The sequence below is a fragment of the Podarcis erhardii genome, assembly GCF_964252035.2.
Source record: "Podarcis erhardii genome assembly, chromosome: 4".
Lineage (NCBI taxonomy): Eukaryota > Metazoa > Chordata > Lepidosauria > Squamata > Lacertidae > Podarcis > Podarcis erhardii.
In genome coordinates, this window is record NC_138508.1 from 53,615,259 (window position 1) to 53,634,468 (window position 19,210).

The 19,210-nt window shown below is 41.6% G+C and overlaps 1 protein-coding gene across 1 annotated transcript in view; it reads right to left on the bottom strand.

The window, feature by feature from the left end:
• The window catches only part of URB1 (URB1 ribosome biogenesis homolog), a 47,634-nt gene that overhangs the window by 11,622 nt on the left and 16,802 nt on the right, over positions 1 to 19,210 (bottom strand). Inside the window, exons 15-30 of the mRNA XM_081859249.1 lie at positions 17,419 to 17,532; positions 15,126 to 15,242; positions 13,919 to 14,057; positions 12,675 to 12,848; positions 12,202 to 12,386; positions 11,171 to 11,389; positions 10,568 to 10,747; positions 8,916 to 9,771; positions 8,164 to 8,362; positions 6,699 to 6,882; positions 5,454 to 5,512; positions 4,989 to 5,182; positions 3,524 to 3,634; positions 2,723 to 2,786; positions 1,742 to 1,913; positions 817 to 919 (exon numbers count right to left, since the gene is read on the bottom strand). Of these exons, the coding sequence (XP_081715375.1) occupies positions 817 to 919; positions 1,742 to 1,913; positions 2,723 to 2,786; positions 3,524 to 3,634; positions 4,989 to 5,182; positions 5,454 to 5,512; positions 6,699 to 6,882; positions 8,164 to 8,362; positions 8,916 to 9,771; positions 10,568 to 10,747; positions 11,171 to 11,389; positions 12,202 to 12,386; positions 12,675 to 12,848; positions 13,919 to 14,057; positions 15,126 to 15,242; positions 17,419 to 17,532 (3,070 nt within the window). The remainder of the gene's footprint in view (positions 1 to 816; positions 920 to 1,741; positions 1,914 to 2,722; positions 2,787 to 3,523; positions 3,635 to 4,988; positions 5,183 to 5,453; positions 5,513 to 6,698; positions 6,883 to 8,163; positions 8,363 to 8,915; positions 9,772 to 10,567; positions 10,748 to 11,170; positions 11,390 to 12,201; positions 12,387 to 12,674; positions 12,849 to 13,918; positions 14,058 to 15,125; positions 15,243 to 17,418; positions 17,533 to 19,210) is intronic.

Genomic DNA, 19,210 nt, shown 5'->3' on the forward strand with positions numbered 1-19,210 from the left:
TCTTCCTCCATCTCAAAACCCCTTCTTGTTTTCTTTAAAAAGTATAATTAAAGCCCTTGGGGTCAATTTGATATCTGATGTCTGCTCTGAATGGAAGAGTAAATAGTTTAATGAGCAATTACATTATCAACTAGCCACCTGTTTTAGAAGATGCCGTGACTCCTGGGCAAACGCAAACCAGATGCCATAATGCAAATGAGCTCCAGATTTTGAAGCATTTTACAAACAGATAAGACAGACATATAAAGCGTACTATGTTAGCTCAGCAGATGTGCATAAAGAGCTTGTGTCCAATTACACAGGCCTCAGACTAAACCATGAACACAAATAAAAAGCAAAGGAAACAGCATTGGAAACCACAAGAAATATTCCAAAATCCACTGTTGGCCAACATATTTGTTAGAACCAACCAAAATGTCGCGTGCTTTGGGTTCTGTCAAAACTTTTGATTGGGCTGGAGGTTATATAAAGCAAGGATGGGGGGAGGAAGAAAACTAACAAACTAACAAAATAACCAACAAAAAATGGTTCAGTGTAATAGCCTGCCTTGTCAATACAAAAACTGCCAGCTCTTTTATTTGTGCTCTCTACCTTATTGTTTGGCTTAAGGCTGCAGAAAGATCTGGGTAACAGACTTTATATTCTCAAAAATGGAGATCAGCCATTGCCTTTTTTAAAAAATCACACAAGCTTAGCTGCAACCTCAGACTTGCATAGCAAATCTTTGACAGTTTTCAAGCCATAACTTTTGGGGGGTCTATGTTTACAGTTTCACACTAAATGCTTCCTAAAATACAAGAAAACAATTTCCTATACCTGGTCTCAACAATTCAGTGAAGAGATGAAGGAGAAAACAGGGGTCATAGAGATCCTGAAGAGCCACTTCGCTTTTGCCTTTGCTTAGGAGCATCTGTTCTTCCTAAATACAGGATATAAAATAAGGTATGACTGATTTTTAATTGACATGTTTTTTAGCTGCCGTGAAAGCCTTCTCATAACAGTCATCATATAAGAACTGCAGGGCATCCTAAAGCTCGGTGATAGCTGTGTTACTGCTTTGGGTTGTTTTTTTACAGCTTTCCCTGACCTCAATGACTGCTGTGCAATAAGAAATTAAGAAGAGCCTGCTAGATGAGGTCAATGGTCCATCTTGTTCTCAGTCACCAACCAGATACCTAGGGGAAGCCTGCAAGCGGGGCTTGAGCACAACAGAGCTCTCCCTTCCTGCAGTTTTCATCTACTGGTTTTCAGAAGCATGCTGGCTCCGACTGTGGAGGTAAGCCCATAGCCTACTAAAGGGTTAGAAGCCACTGATCCTATGCATGTCAACGCAGAAGTAAACCCCACTGATTTCAGTTTCCAGCTAAGTGTGTCTAGGATTTGCAGCCTGACTGCATCTCTCTTTTGCAGGAAAAAGCTTTACGTTTCTTCAATAGCTGCTACAAATTTGGCCCAAGGGTTTGGTGGTTAATTCCTAGATCATAATTAGCACCCAACTCTGAAACCTCACTGAACTGAAAGGATTGCAGTTTCGCAGCTTTCAAGCAGACTATGCAGTCATTACATTAAAAAAAAGAAAACAAAAGAGGAATAAGGCCCTTTAATATAAATCAACCAGATGCTATGACTGCCACTGTGACTATTAACAATGCCACTTTCAAGATAAATGACCTAAGACTAAAATGGTTCTACTGTACATATGTTTTTAAAAGGACAGAAATCTGTGGTCAGATGAAGGCACCTCTGTGGACAGGAGATGCCGATGCTGTGGGAAATGGAGAATGGTCCTCATCATCATTTCTCGGTCTAGCAGACACAGAATTTCTTCCATGCTTGGCTGCTGCCACAGGGACCTTCCCAGACTCTTGCACGTCTTATGGTGCTCCACAGCAGCTGGACCCCAAAGCAGGATTCTGGAATCATATTAAGATGCTATGTGTTTTCCAACTTTGTATATGAAGAGAAGATAGCAATTACACAAAGCAATTTGACTTGTAAATGGTAGAACAATGTTTTCCTTTTCTCTTCACTTCTTTATTTATTACCAGAGAAACCAAAGGTAGGATGTGTTTCCTTGACAACCTTAGTTTTCCTTCCAAAGCACTTTGAAACAAAATTAAACTACGAAGCAACAGTCACTCTGCTGTGTTCCTTTTTAGCCATCTTGGCTCTTAGAGAAAGGCTGCAATACTGCCTCCTACACAATATCACAGTATCAGCAATAAACAACACAGTTGTTTTTGGTAACTGCCGCAATATCACTCAATGAAAGAAAATGCTTTTTTTCTATTAAAAAAAAATCAGAACTCATTTCCAAGGGTTCCACTACTGAAGAAGGTGGGATAAACCTCAGGAGGTGGGTGGGTTCACAGAGGAAAGAATAAATACCTTTTAAAAAGAATGTACAGTATGATGTGAACAGAGAGGCAGACTCTTGGAATAACCCATAAATGATTCAGGGTGAGTTGAAAGAATCTGTCAATGTTCAGATTCTAAAATGGATCAGGTGAGTCAACTTTGGAATTGCAGTCTATCAGATTCCATTCCCATCCCTACCACTAGTTTTAAGCAATAACTGTTCCTCTGCACAGGTTTAAACTCCACTCAAAACGCCCTTTGTGTATGCAAATACCTGAGGCACGTAATCCACAGAAAGGCAAACCTGACACACACTGTACACATTATCTACCCGATACACTGACTAACATGGCAGTCAACTAACCTGAAGTTTACAAGGCTTAGACCATTCTTTTCATACAATTTAAGCAGCTGCAATATCTTCTGGTCTAAAAATAAAAAAGAGAAAAATTAGATAGATGATAGATAGATAAGATAGATAGATAGATAGATAGATAGAGTGCCAACCTTTGGGCACATGCAACTATTGATTTCTGCAACATTGAGTAAGAACTTTAACCTTAATCAAGAGAGGTTTTTCACCTGACATCATTTTGAACACAATACTTTGCAATGAAGGCAGTGCACATGTTCTGCTGCAAGTTATCATCTAAAGGCACAGCAGATGACATATGCCTGTGGATCAGTATTAAGAACCACATACTGAAGTCTTTGTAGCATTCTGTTGTACAAAACACACCACACCCTACTCAGTTTCCCTCAGGCTACTGCTCTGTACTTCCTTTACCTAAGCCACAACCCTCAGACCAACCAGTCCCTGAACCTCCAAATACAGTTCCCTTCCAGCTACCACTCCTGCCACTTCTTGACCACTACCCATGTCTCCCAAGACACTGTTTCTTTCTCTCCTTTTATCTTTGTTTCGTCCCATTTCAAATAGTTCCCTTTGGACAATGGGAACAAAAAGAGGATAGGAAAATTACTTCACTTAAACTCCTTAGTATGCATGCATGCACTTATTTCTTTGGTCATTTCCCCGAACCACCCAGGAACAGCAGGATTTGTCTGAGCTACTACATATGACACACATGGTAGTTTGGCTGCTGCATTTTAAGAAGTCTCAAAAATTAGGTCATGCATCTCTTTCAACTGCAAATACACTTACCTGTAGTGCTCAGTGTTGCACCGTAGGCTCCAAGCAACACAGCAAAATGGTTGCTCTCACAAACTGCAGGGCAGAGTTTCACTAGAGTCAGCAGGATGTCCACTAATACCTCTAAAGCAAAAAGTAAAAATATTTTTTCCCTCTTCCAAATGACTTGTCTCTTGTCAAGCAATTTGAGAATACTACAGTTGCTCAGGCGCTTCCTTACAACAATGGTGCTGGTCACTCACATTGCTAGGATGTTCTCTGGGGCAAGACCTGCTGAGATGAATGGAGCACCATGAGAGCTTTCATGAAGCTCCCATTCATTTTAGCCACGCAGGAGAACTTCCAGTGGACAGTGACTGTTGCCAACAAAATGGAAAACACATTATGATATAACTGTGAAATGTTCATCGCTTTCACATAGGGCTTTTTGTTTTTGAAGAAAATGAAGGCCTTTTTCAATTCATAAAACATGTGTTCCAATATGAAGGGGGCCTTGAAAAGTATTATTTTATCACCAGGAACGGACAGTGTGGTGGGGCAGCGCTGCCTTTCTGACACCAAGGCCCCTGCCTCTTACCAAGACAAAGGTAAGGGGGAAGAACAAAGTTTAAAGGGAGCACCAGATTGGCTCTAATGCTGCACCCATGGAGCCCTGATCTCACTTCTGGTTTGCCCCCTTGCTGCGTAGTCCAGGTAAACGGCAGTTCTGCAGCACTGATCCACACACTTCCAGCTACTCAAGCTTCCCACACATTCCATTCAAGTTTTGCGCGGAAATTAATTGGGCCATCCTTCCTTTCTCCTCTAATCCCCATCCAGTGTAACATGGGAACTTCTGCCCTTGTGCTAATTAATGGGTCTCGGGGTTAATTAAACAACTTTTGCATGGGTTTTTCCAGGGTTCCTTTTTGTAAGCTCTTAAATGATGCTGTGTAGCCCAGATTCTTTCAATTTGCATTACTCCACCTATTCCTGCATCTAGTCTAGGATAAATTCCATTATGTCACTTCCTAAGAAAAAGGGACAAAGCTGAGATTCTGAGGATTTCAACTAGCACTGTAAATATCCCAGTAAGACCAGGTAACCCAAAACAAGTGGGCCATTTTTTAGCATGCTTAATTACAAAATAGACAAAGCTGTATACAATTCTGCAATAACTGTTTCAGAAATATATAGCCAAAGAATTAAAAATAAAGTAAGAAATGCTAAGTTCAATGATAAATAAATGCAATCCAAATGCAAATAAATAGTAAGAAAAGGCACTGGAGCTGAAAAAATATACAGAAAAGGGACAACGCACTGATAATAGAGAAGAGTCAGTAATATGTTAAAAGGTAAATGCTAAAATAATTATGTTCTAGATACAGCAGCTCTGAAAACATCTAGGTGGGCTGGCAAGTGGAAGGATGAAAAACAACACGTGAAAGACACTTGGGTTATATATAGATACACAAGGAAACAAATGAGAAGGTGATACCTCTTTCATGAATGTTTGTGTCATCACCTTCTTGCGACCTCAGCATAGTTGACAAAAATAAGGAGTGCTGCGTGATCATCATATAAAGCACCGACAGCTTCACTAATCTCTGAGCAGCAGGGATTCCTTTCTGGTACAGCAAATTGATAGCTGCATTCAGAGTTTTCAGAAAGCCCTGGTCTTTATAACGGTACCTACATGACAGAGATTTAAAGAGACGTTGAGATAAAAATCATGCACTTTGCCTGCAATGTGAATGAAAGAAAGAATTATATCCCAGGAGTTGGTTTGGTCTGTCAACCAGTTTGCCACACCGCTTTAAAAGTACTGTGTATGATTATCAATTGGTGAACATCTATTAACAAAAGCAAAACTACTGCCTAGTGAGCCATAAGCAACCCTAAGCTCAGTGTTGTATGTCATTGTAGCAGCAAAAAATACTCTTATAAACCTAAACATGCTTACTTGAGTCCCATCTTCACAAAACTGTGCCAGTCTTCTGGAGTCACCTCAGTTACTGAGTTCTAGGTAGGTAGGAAACAGCAAAACAACACTTAAACATATGACAGTGGGGATGTGGTGGTGCAAGGATAACACTTCATGGGAATGCAAATTGCAATGCAGTGGTACCTTGGGTTACATACGCTTCAGGTTACAGACTCCGCTAACCCAGAAATAGTACCTCGGGTTAAGAAATTTGCTTCAAGATGAGAACAGAAATCGTGCTCTGGCGGCGCGGCAGCAGCAGGAGGCCCCATTAGCTAAAGTGGTCTTCAGGTTAAGAACAGTGTCAAGTTAAGAATGTACCTCCGGAACCAATTAAGTACTTAACCCGAGGTACCATTGTATTAGAAAACACAAGGAGGAAAAGCAGCAAAAATCCCCAGAATTAAAAATAATACAGTATCTAGCACAGCACATTACAATGGCTACAACAGGCTGAAAAATCATTAAGCTGCCTGTCAAGGCCATCAGCAATTTTCAGGTGGTCCATGGGAGGTGGGGAACCACTGAACTAAAATCATAAACCAAAATACTAGCATGAGGAGCCAAGACCACAAAAAATGTCCAGTCAGCAGTCAGAATTAAAACATCAAAATACAAGAAAGAGAGAGGAAGTGCTCAGCCAAAAGCAGTCTTGATGCAGCATGTTTAGCAATGTGTTCCATAGGGTGAGTTCTCTGCAGAAGAGGCCCTGGTCACTGCCAAGCATTCTTCATGGGATCTGGAGGAAGGCCTCAGATGATGATTCATGTATGGAGGGAGGCTCATATGGAATAAACTATGCAGATCCTAAGCTGCTCACACCTTTAAAAGTTAAACAGAACCCCTTAAACTGAGCCCAGAAGGAAACCTGCCATCAATCAGATCACACAAAACTGGCACGATAAACCCAAAGTGCCTAGTTGAATCTTGCCCTGGCTGACATTTGTGAACACTTTTCAATGGTGGCCCTATGCAGAGCATGTTGCAGTAATCTAGCCTGCAAGTCATTGGACTATGGGTGTCTGTGGCAAGGTTTGGTTTTGTCAGCTGAAGCTGGAAAAAGGTAGAGAAAGTAGGTAGAGCAAGGAATAATTTTCTAAAGAAATTTGCAATTTCATGTGCAACAGCCTGTGCATATGCACCCTCTAGTGGTCACATTACTCAGCTGTGGTTGTTGCTTGATACGTCCCAACAACTTGGGGGGGGGGTCCCCCTAATTCTCACCAGTAGTTTCTCTAGCCTTAACAGCACGGCACTCTCAATTTCCGAGCAGGCTTCTTGTTCTCTGTTACTGCTGTACGTGAGGATCAACCACTTCATGCAGGCAACTAGCAGGCGTTTCCTCCATGAATGCAACTTCTCTGCAGAGCTCTCCAGGGCTCTGGATATAGCGTCAGCAATCACCCAGCTAGAGAGGTTTGAAAAGAGTAATGAAATGGTAGCTTTTGTGTTCATTTCAACCACTGCCCCCCAACCTTAAACTTGAATTGCTGGGAAATGGAGCGTTTATTAGTTGCTTTCTAGACCTGGAAGGTCTGCTAAATCAGGAAGGATGTAAGCAGTGCCCTAAGTTCTCAGAGAGCCATGAGGATAGCCCCCCTATTGAAAATACACAGCCACTGATTGGTCTAGAGTGACTTCTTAGGCATCACGGAGGGTTGCAGAAATCTTATGGATGTTTTGCTAGACTGTTAAACACAATGGGATGGAATACTTTGCAGATCAGGAAAGTAATTGCACAGTGAGTCATCATGACCACCACGTATGGTTTCTCTCTTTGTGATAAAATGTCCATTGCTATCCTGGTGCAAAAGAAGCTTCATTTATTTGGCCCAGTTCACACAAAATGCCAAACTTAGTTTGATGGTACATGGATGAGCCTTTTGCTCCCTCTCCTTCCCTGCTCTGGTTTCCTCCTTCAGTTCAGATTCAGCAGCAGAAAATAGTTTGTCATAACATCTGAATCAGGCGAACAATGGCTGGCACAAACCAATACTTTGCCTAAAAATCAGGATTGCAAAACAGGTCAAAACCACGGTTTGCAAACCTTGTTTACAAGCAAATGACAATATCAGCACATTTCACATCTAATGGTGAACTATGGATTAATGCTGAAGAAATGATCCAGAGAACTGGCAACTGGCTGATCATGGCAGGGGATGATGGCAGAGTGTATGGGCAGAGTTCGTTCAAATAGCGTCAAACAGGTTTGGCATCATACTTGAAGCAACTCTTTCTCTTCTGATAACAGACACAGATCAATGTTTAAAAAAGAAAAATGCAACAGGCATTCTGATCTAGCCAAGCTGCAGTAGTGAAGCTTACTACATTTTTATTAAAATTTATCACATTTTTATTTTATCTTGTGTAGGTTTCTAAAGCGTAGCAGTCATCACATTCGCCCAACATTTTTATTTTATTATTAAATTTTACCATATTTCATTAATTCTGATTATTAACATTAAACATACCCCCCCCACATTGATGTTCCGTCTGGTATTTACCTCCACTGATGTGACTCAGCAAAAGATGATATACTTTAGATGATGTCTATCTATTTGAAGTATTAAAATACTACCTCACATTGACAGCAGGTGCCTGAGAATGGAGGCCATGTGCTTGTGTTTATTGTAATTGACTGGTCAATATGGAGAACTGGAACTAATAAGCAGAAAATAAGTAGACTTACTGTTCAGGATTTCCCGCCGTCTCAAGAGATAAAAGTAATTTCTCTGTTAAATTAGCGAATGGCTCGGTTTCTGGAGGCGGCAGTAACTTGGAAAGAACTTGACACTGCACAGCAAATGGCTGAGATGAACCACTATTCAGCATGCCCAGCAGTTGTGGCCACAAAGTTTCTCTCAAGATGGACGTGACAGCTGAAGAGACTGTAGGAAAGGACAACGCAACAGTCACAAAGGTGGATCCGTCAGCATTTCACAGGCCCATACTCTAATGCATGTACCAGAGGCCACTGCACAGTCTCAAGTCCTTGGAATGACATACGAGAATTACTAGCCTAAAGAGAAATCACAGACTCTAATGTCTTGGAAAGGGACAGCCAAACAATGTTTACACCAGGGTGCTCCAAAACTGCGTCCTGGTTAAGAGTTTCTCACATAATTTTGGTTACAAAATTATAATATAGGACCATGGAAACAAACTAAGACCGGCAGGAGAACTTGTAACCAAAATTTAAAGGTAGGAAAAAACAAATTCCCTGGTAATAAAGTTGCAGGGAAACTAACATCTGAACCATTAACTGGCCCACTTAACAAACAAGGTTTGAAGTTTTTAGTCTGAAAACCCTCAAACACTGTACCACTGGCATTTACAACTTTATTTTTCAAAATCATACTCTTCATCCAATGGCACAAAAAAGTTGCAATCCCTTTTTTAAAAAAGCTGATCAAGAGTGTTACGTAGGTTGACCATGGTTACCTTCTGACAGGTGGCTCAAAGTGTGCTGCTCTCGACAGTCCAAGTATGCATTGACAAGTGGCAGAAAGAGGTCCCCATCTTTTCTCAGAAGCTTGCAAGCGCCCGGCTTCAGACACCAAAGCTCAAACTGCAGCAAGTGAGTCCGACTGTACCGAATCAGCACAGCTACAATGGAAAGGGACGTTTTCGTTGAATGCTTAAGGCAGGAAAGCTGCACATCCACTCCAACTGCCTGGGCAAGGACAGGCTCCTTCTGTATCGCATGCAGGAAGACCTTTTCCAACTCTTCTGTGACTGCTGTGGACAAGAGAGTCCCCATCCCTTGAATGTGCTCTCTTGAGAGGAAGAGGTCTCCCTTCAGGGATCCCCTTTGGTAGCTGTCTGTGAGCAGCTGCACCAAAGTCTCCCCGTAAGTGCTCAAGCATGTTTCTTTTCCAGAAATGCTTTCAGCTGTCTTGGAGGCCAGCATCGCCTTGGGAAGCTGCAGCATAGCCAAAGTCACTTCCTTCAGTTGTTGGGTATCCATGTACAGTTGCAGTTCTTGCAGTGCCTCCACCTGCTGTGACCTTTTGGGATGTAACCTGCAGACATCTTTTCTCCCAGCACGCAGTTCTTCCAAGACAGTTTTAGTGACGGCTTCAAAATACCTAGAGAGCGTGTCTAGCTGGTTCCTGGCTTGCAACATTGGGCAGCCCACCTTCAGCAACTCAAGAATGCCACGGTTTAGGTGAGCAGCAAGCAGCTTCACTTTAACTGGGCTTAAACTATGGGGAGGGAGAGAACGTTGTTCTACAGCCAGGAACCAATTCTCCAGTGTAGGGTGTTTGAAGACCAAAGGAAGCACTTCTCCCAGTATCTGCAATGGAGATGGTTACAATTAAAGACATCACCCAACTGATTTAAGATCCCTGTTAAGCTGCCCAGAGACCCAGGACCTGTCAGAAGCAGGGGAAGCTCAGAATCCGCCATGTGATAGGCAATCAGGACTATGGCTAATTAATATTCTATGGTCTTTTAATTGTGTGTGTGGAAGGGAGGTGATTGCTGTGTTTTTGTTCTAACTATTTATTTGTGCTTTTATCCTGTATTTGGATCTTGTGAACCACCCTGGTATATATATATTATTTTTCTTAATGCCCAATTGAGGCAGGAGAACTGCATCAGCTCCAGTGATCCCTCTGGCCCTTGTTCCTGTAAGGATGCAGGTGCAGCAGTGTCCCTGCCCTTTCATAACCCCCCCCCCACCCTAAGCTTGTCAGCTGGCTGTGAGTTTGGACTGCTCCCTAAGAGAGCTGCTCTTGTTATTTTATGGGTCAAGGAAGTCATGGTCTGGAATGAACTGAGCCATCTCCCAGACAAATGGCCAGTGAATGGAAGTGAAGGTGCATGATTAAGAAACACTGCATGACTAGGATTTTATCTTTATTCAGTCTAAAAATACCTAAGTAACAGAAGAATTAAGTCATTTTCCCCCTTGCATGACTTTCCACTTCACTGAGGAAACGTAATTTGAACAGAATTTTTTGTCTCACAACAATTGCCTGCACCTGTAAACGTTTATGCATAATTGCCAGAAGGTTTTTCCCCCCCTCTCCAAGGGCCGATTAACTAGGCTGACATTCATAAACAGTAAGACAGAGAAAAGTTATTACCTTGTCGTTTCCAGTCTCTGCTGCCACCAGACACTCCGCATCCACAAAGAGATCAGATTCGGTTTGTGTATTTTTCTCTTTCTGCTGGCCACACAGTTCTATGGCGTCCCCCCTGTGCAACAAGCTCTTCAGCAGATCCACAAACAAGGTGAGAAGTGAGAGACCCAAATTTTTGCCAAACTGTTAGAAAATTAAGATACATTTCAGAATAGGGAAAACTTGGGGAAAGGACCAAGCACAGAAACTACATCATTGCAGTGCACTGCAGAGCATGTCAGCACATACACAAAAGTCTATGATTTCTCTTTGTAACACTTAAAAATGTTTGGTTTTTTTAAAGCCAGATGCATGCAACATATTTTTAAAATATTCTTAAAACTGTGACATTTCCATAGAGCGAAAGGTTCGTTTCTGCAGTGCCTATCATGCAGGCCTAGGAGCTGAAACTTTATACACTTCTCAGGTGTATGTACCTGCAGCGGCCAAGCACTTATTTACTGCCACATAATCTGTAAAAGAGCTCTTGGTGTGGGAATAAAAGAGGAAGGGATTATAACCAATAATCTTAGAAAAGGGTGAAGGAGAGAAAACAACATCTCTTACACTGTTGAAATTCTCCACGGTTGTTTTTAGGCAAAGAAGGACGTGCTTTGAAGCTAACAGGAACTGCTGAGGCTGGAGTTGGGAAATAGCCTCCCTTAGCTTCTCTTCAAAACCCTCTTCCAACAGAATTGCAACACCTTTCTGATAGGCATTCTTCAGCAGGGAGGAAAAGGAGGAATTCGGCAAGAGGCAATCATCTACATACTCACTTCTGCCTTGCTGGAAATGTTTAAAATGTGTTTCATGTTTTAAGAAAGAGGGGTCGGGGAGAAGAAAGAAACATCATTACAGACATGTGTATAGAAACCTCTGCCTTTCTGTGGCTGGAATGTAGCCTATTGTACAAAGTTAACAGTTGCACCCATTGCTCCACCTACTTCTGCCTCTGGCGCCACCCACCGCTACCAATGGCCACTGGAATATTGCCCTGCAAGGCACAGAGCCGTCAGCTTGAAACAAGTTTCCCCACCCTGCACTAAATCACAATTTATGTGACAAGAAGAAACTGCAGCAAGCCTTGAACTCACACATTTCCCTCCCACTCCATTGTGACAGGAAGGAAGGGGTTTTGGCTAATCATAGCTTGTTGTGCTATTCAAACTAACAGGCCATGTTAATGTTAACCAGGCATCCCCAACCTGCGGCCCTGCAGATGTTTTGGCCTACAACTCCCATGATCCCTGGCTAACAGGACCAGTGTTCAGGGATGATGGGAATTGTAGTCCAAAACATCTGGAGGGCTGAAGGTTGGGGATGCCTGATGTTAACCATGGATTCTGAGACTGGTTAATCTACCTTAACCAGTTTAGGATTCAAGCAACATGCTAAGCTGTGGTTAGTGGAAATCAGCACAATCTTCTGAACTCTTTCTTGCTACTGCACAAGGAGCACCAGGGTTGGGGTTGCCATCATGAGGCTTGCAGAGGCTCACTGTCAACACACCAAACAGTGGTTTAGTGTGACATCCAAAAGCAGTCAGTGTGAGCTCAACATCAAATTAACCAGCTGAAAATACTTGTTGCCTTGCTTACCACAGTTTCCTTAGCTTGCTCTGGTATCCAAAGACTGTAGTAGTGGTTGAATTGACAGAGCTGAGGAGAGACAGTCTGGAGTTCTTTATCATAGAGCTGAAACAGCAAACAAAGGGCTAAGGGGTCTCTCTGAGAATGCAGGAGGTCAGTAAAAACGGTGATGAGATACTCCACTATGCTTTCTCCTAAAGACACAAAACAAAACACAGATTGAATTGTACAGCTTCTTAACTTGAAAAGTCAGTCCTCTAAACTATTGGTTAGCACACTGAAATACTTATGAGCATTTTAAAAAGCACATGTGGTCGTTAAAAAATGGGTAGGCAAGAAACTCAAATCAACAAGAACCCCTGTTGCTTAAAAACCTTTTCCATGACAGCTATAACTAATATTATTTTGTCAGAACTCATAGGGAAGCTTTGCCGATATTATTAAGAATTAAAGCATGCAAAAGAAATATAGGAAGGAAATACCTCTTGCATTCCCATCAGCCTCGAGAAGCAACTTGTTCCTGGCTTCCAAAGCAGCAGGAACGACAGCACTAAATGGGAAAGTGCTGACAATCATGTCTTCATTTAAAGTAGATCCAATTTCTTCATTTAGGCCTTCATTGCCTTCCACAATGACATCGATCATATCCAAAACATCTAGTTTGAAAGGGTAAAAGCTTAGTTTAGATGAAGGTTGTTTCTAGAACCCAAACAAATGGGTCAACAGAAGCCGAATAACAGGATCTCAAGTACAACATTACTCAAAACGAAACATTCAAGTAAAAATAGCAAAACAAAATCCTGCGTAGATCTTAACAGAAAACAGTAAATTCTGTTTGCGTGATTTTCAAATATTGTGTGTATAGCATGGCATTTAGGCTTTTTGGTTCATCCCAAGAAATCTGCTATATCAAATGCTGGGGTGGGGGACCTAGAAACTCAAAAGAGATGCCAAATTTTGGGTTTATTAACATTAAATGTGTTCAGTGAGAATTCAGTGATGATGGTCTATTGTTTCTAAATGATTTGAGCTAGCAACTGCTCAGTGGCTTTATTCAGACACCATGTCAAAATTATGCTGGCTTGGTGTAGTATGTGAACTGACAAACCATGTGTTGCAATCAGCCAGCCTATCAGTATCAGAAACCATGGTCTGTATTAACTCTGATTTGGTGGAGTACCTAGATTGACAAACTGTAGTAATAACTGACAAACCATCTGTAGTATGAACTTCTGTGTGTATGAACAACAACAGAAGGGTATAGAAACTGTGATATAGAAACCTGACCTTAGTCCTGTAATTCAGAAGCAAACCCAAATCCAATTAACTCTCTGGACTGGCCTAGTATCCTGAAGATAAGCAAAGATGCATTTAGAAAAAGCTGCAAATCTATGTCAGCAACTGCAGTGTAGCTTGAGAAGGCAACCAAAGCTGCAATCCTATACACAATATACTCAAAGGGTCTTGCTTCCAAGTAGACATGCACAGGATTGCATTGTTGTTGTCATTTAAATTTGCATACCGTCCTTCATATGAAGATCTCAGGGCAGTTCATAGCACAAAAATACAGAATAAAACCACATAATAAAAACAAGAACAAAACAAAACAGTATGGCCCCCCTCCCGAGTTAAAAATTTCTGCCTGTTTCTAAAATGCTGGCTACATGTACTTTTCCAGAAAAATTGTGGAAGATTTGCATAATGACCCCCCCCCAAGTGAACATACCGTCAATGTGAGAGATGGGTATGCTGGCATTATCAACATCTTGCTTAAACAAGTTGACCTGGAGAATGCTGGCTTCCTGGACAAGGTCTGCTGCTTTATCTGTGTATGGATAGGGGTTGGTCACTAGTTTTACCAAGATCTGCAATGGAAAGTGAGCTTTCATTACAAACGTTTAATCATAAAGATAGTAAGGGAGCAGTGCTATTAACTGTAAGCATAAAGCAGGTCTGGGGAATCTTTAGTCCTGCAGATGTTGTTGGACTCAAATTCTCATCAGCCCCAGTGAGCAATGTAACGTTTCATGGCAGCCTACAGCATTTGGTGGAGAACCTTGCATATATTGAAACGTACCCCTGAAAAAATATTTTGAGAAATCTAGCAGTGAGTATGTACGTTAGATGCCAAAACACATTTCCACACATAATGGCACAGGTGTCAGCCAAAGATATTATGCGGTGTCCTGGAGCCTAAACATTTTATCTTCTTGTATAATTGAACAAAAGTCAACCATCACAGTGGCTGAAAAGCAGATATTTTATCATTGCGTACATAAAACCAGCAGAACTGCATGTATTTTGGTACCTGAGCTAATTAAAACATATACAAAATGTGAATGAAACCACTGAAGACACCTTTTTAAATTCCTCCTCCTTTTATAATAGTGTATTCTTAAATATTTAGGGTTGTCATTGAAGAAAGCAATTTTTTGGGGGTGGGGTATAATATGGATTCATTTTGATTCTATAATAAAATTGCGTTCCTAGAACCAAGTATTACTTTTATTATGCAGTGTACTGCCTGTGAAGTGATCTTTCTAGTCCACACCATGTTTCTCCTGCATGCTACTAACAGCTTCCACACAAAAAAGGATAGCATCATTGGTAGGATTAAATCATGGTTTACATAACTTTGCTGCATTTCCTTCCCATGTCCTTTGTTCACTCTGCTGTAACAGCAGATGCTGATATAAAACTGATGGTGAAAAACAATCTTTTGTCAATGCCACCCACTGTAGTGGAAATCTCTAACAAAAGCCTTTTCCTATCACTCATCTCCTTTGTTCCCTTCCGTGTCTAGGAGATATGAATTCTCAGAATCCATTCATGATTTTTCAAAACACTATCCTCTTTAAAACAACAAAAGGTAATAAGTCCCCACATATGCTATTCTTGGCATTGTTAATCTGGTTAATTTGCACATTTATTACCCTTTCCAAAAACTGAATCACTGCTTCCTTTTTGCCTTCTGCTGTGTTATCCAAGTGTTCAAGCCACAGTTCAAGTTCCTTCCAGGTATACTCAAATACTCCACTGTCGTGCAGAACCTGTTAAAAAAACAATTATCATGCAAAGCTTTCAGTTCTATTTTTGTATGTCAGCTCTCATTTTGGCTGTTTGATTTAAAGAAAGAACAGCAGCAGATGGCAGAGTCATTTTTACCTTGACCCCTATTTAAAAACATACCACAATTAATGGAAAAGCAGGTTATTTAAAAGTATATAAGCCTCTTGTGTTGCTCCCTCCTCAACCACTTTCCTTTATCTATGCCGGCACAAAAACCCCATCTTGCAAGAGCCTTCCATTCCAATTCCATAGCATACACCAATAGTGCTCACGTTAATGTTTAAAGCCCATGTAAATAAAATACTGTCTCTATCCCTACTGATCTTCTTGGGTGTGATGATCTGTAGAGGGAGCCCTTTCAGCAGTACTGCCCTGCCCTCAGAAGTGAAAACCTGGGAGTGGGCTTTCTTTAAGGCTGTCCATAAATTCTGGAATTCCCACCCCATAGAGAAGTGTTCAGCATCTTCTAAGGGCAGCTTCTGCTGTATGCTGGCAACACACCTCATTACACCCTGGCCTTTGACAGCTACAGCATTTTGTTTCATGGGACCCACCTCTTGTGCTGAATTTATACTGTTCTGTTCCATTTGGAATGATTTCATTTGCTTTGAAATTATGTTTCTTTCCTGTTTCTCTCTCTCTCTCTCTCTCTCTCACACACACACACACACACACTTATATTTTTTTCTTATTTCTGAAAAGAGATGGAACTATTAGTCCAGAGAACATTTTGTAAGGATTCCTTTAGGTAAGGATCATTCAAACTTGCTCTCGGGACCCTGAACGACTCTGCCAAAGGGTAGATCAAACCCTGTCTCTCCTTTATTGTAACGCAGACAGCATGGGGATAGCCTGTCCACGGGTTGCGGTGGAGAGTTTTACTGTATGCACCAGCTACCAAATTCAAGCCTATGAAAAGAGGCAGGAACCTGTTTGGGGTGCGTCCTGTTTTTATAATTGTACATTTTATCACTGCAATCCATTAGGGTGAAGGGCAGGGAGGAAATTTTGTAACTAAATAAAACACTAGCACTATGAATAATTGAATTATAAACATTTATATGGAAACAATATTATTCACCTCAACCTACAAAGAGACCACAGACTTCTCACACACATGAACCCATAGCTTGATGGGGAAACACATTTACGTTTCCCCAGCTCATCCAGCAGCTAGAGCCATGTGTGTGTGGCCCTGTAAAAGCTGCAATCACACCAGTCAGCTGTTCAGAAGATGAAGTGAGGGGCTGGATTTTACTGCTAAATCACCCAGTTTAGACTTCATTTAAAAAAAAACAAAAACCCACTACTGCATTAAAATGAAGGGTGGAGAGCAAAACTAGGGCAACCCCAAGGGGAGTTGTGTAACATTTGGCAGTGCTTTTTCCTAACAAAAGTGCTCAAGTAACACACTGGAGGTTGCCTTGCAACCACCTGCATGAAGTCTGAACCTCCCCACACAGGTGATTTCATCAAGTATCAGTCCATTCATAACATCTGAAGGAAAACTTGATTTCCATAAGCAGTATATTTTGTGTCCTTGAAGAGCAGAGTATCAGTATTCACAACCTACAACCAAATTCATTGTCATAATACAGACTTGATAACAGAGACTTGAAGAAAGAATAAAAAAGTGAAGTAACTAAACCCATTTCCTGGGAATACAGCAAACAGGCCACAAGTGGTATATTCTATGGAACAGAGGAGGCTCTAGTCAGCCCTGCAGCTCCATTCCACTCACACAACAGACTTATGTGTGTGCAACCAATTTTCCTGTCCCCTCCAGCTCCCTGCATACCCTAAAAATCAACTCTGAAAGATTGGGGGGGTGTGACAGTTCTGTTGTGTGAGTGGAATGCCATTCATGCAATGTTGGATACAATCCAGGGTGCGAATACAGTGTTCGTGCTTATTACTAACCCTAAATCCAACTTTCTAAAGCAGGCTTCCTCAAACTCGGCCCTCCAGATGTTTTGAGACTACAATTCTCATCATCCCTGACCACTGAGGTCCTGCTAGCTAGGGGTCATGGGAGTTGTAGGCCAAAAACATCTGGAGGGCCAAGACTGAGGAAACCTGTTCTAAAGTGTCTTCACTGTGAACAACTTTTCTGTGGGCACAACAAAATTTTGAAAACTAGATTTTAAAAAAGCTCACCTTAATAATCAATTTCTTTGTTGAGGTTTTGAGGTGCAAATGATTGCTTGTTACGAACATTTTCATCAGCAAATAAAATACTGATCTTTCGCCAGAGACCTTCTCGACTTCATCCTAGGAGGACACACTTTATTGATTACAATTCATAAAATTGTTTTAGGTTCTCTCCACAGAGACTGATGCCTATAACCCTGTTACTGACAACTTGTACCAAGTGCCAACTCTGCTTTCATAGAGCTTGGGGGTCAAGGTTGAACAATTCAGAGTTCCCCACTTCCCTTGAACACAAAAAGCGAAGTATATCTTGTTGGTCCATAAGAAAAATTAAACATCCACAGTTAAGCAATACCTTTATAGGACCAACCATAGTGCCACAAAATAGTAGCCAAGTTTTTAAGTTCTATCAGGCTGGATGTTAAGTCTAACGTTAAGAGACATGGGGGAGAGGAAGGAAAGAAAATTCTCTTGATGTTCAAGCCACAAATCCTGCATTTGTTTTTGTAGACCCTGGAAGCTCCAATAAATAAAGAAATAAATTCATTAAAAAGAAGAGTTCAGTCATATGTTGTGTTCATATGTAATGGTAAGCCAGATTTTATGGCTTACATGGTTCATCAGGGTAAGTGGTGTGCTGGTGACACGCATAGCCCAGTTGCATCCACTTTGCTCCTTTCCTGATGTGAGAAAGCCTTGACTTCTCATTACATCCAAGCTGGATGTGCCCTGACATAACCTGAAGCTACAACTGCTGATTTGTGACCTGTAATGGAGCAAGAGACCACAATCCTTGGTTTGGATTGTAAAAGGATGCTAAGCCCTGCTGGTTTGTTCATCTAGCTTGCACCAGGGGAGCAGCAGCAAATTGGGAGAGATCAGGTGGTATGTACCGGCATGTTTCTCATTCCTAATAAACCACAATAAGCCAGAAAGTCTTACTTATCATTATGTGCAAACATGGCCGTTGTCTTAAAACGTAGGTGGGGCTAGGTGCTATAAAGCTTTCAAGCCACACCTAGGATTGCTACACCAGTAACAGCTAAGCCTCCATTTCTGAAAATATAATCATAATTTTGAAAGCTACACAGCACCTAGGAGAAGCTAATGCTATTACCTCTGCAGTCTTTACCTACATTATATGATTAAATGCAGACTTTGTGGGACGCGGGTGACGCTGTGGGTTAAACCACAGAGCCTAGGACTTTCCAATCAGAAGGTTGGCGGTTCGAATCCCCGTGACAGGGTGAGCTCCCGTTGCTCAGTCCCTGCTCCTGCCAACCTAGCAGTTTGAAAGCACGTCAAAGTGCAAGTAGATAAATAGGTACCGCTCTGACGGGAAGGTAAACGGTGTTTCCATGCGCTGCTGTGGTTCGCCAGAAGCGGCTTAGTCATGCTGGCCACATGACCTGGAAGCTGTACGCTGGCTCCGTCAGCCAATAAAGCGAGATGAGCGCCGCAACCCCAGAGTCGGTCACAACTGGACCCTTTACCTATACCTATGAATATATGTATTATAACAATATATACCTTTACCTATGAATATATATATTATAATAATAGTGATTCCTATCAGCCACCAGTGTGGCAAATGGCCAGGGATGTTGGGACTTGTAGTCCAGCAATATCTGGAGGACCAAAGGTTCTCCATCCCTGCCCTACAGGATGGTCAAAGCTTTATTGCTGCCTCTGAGAACATCACTACTTGTATAATGTGAATATAATTGCTCACAACACACAGGTCTCTTGACGAAATGGAATTTATGACTGCCTTACAGACAAAACAGATTAGGAAACC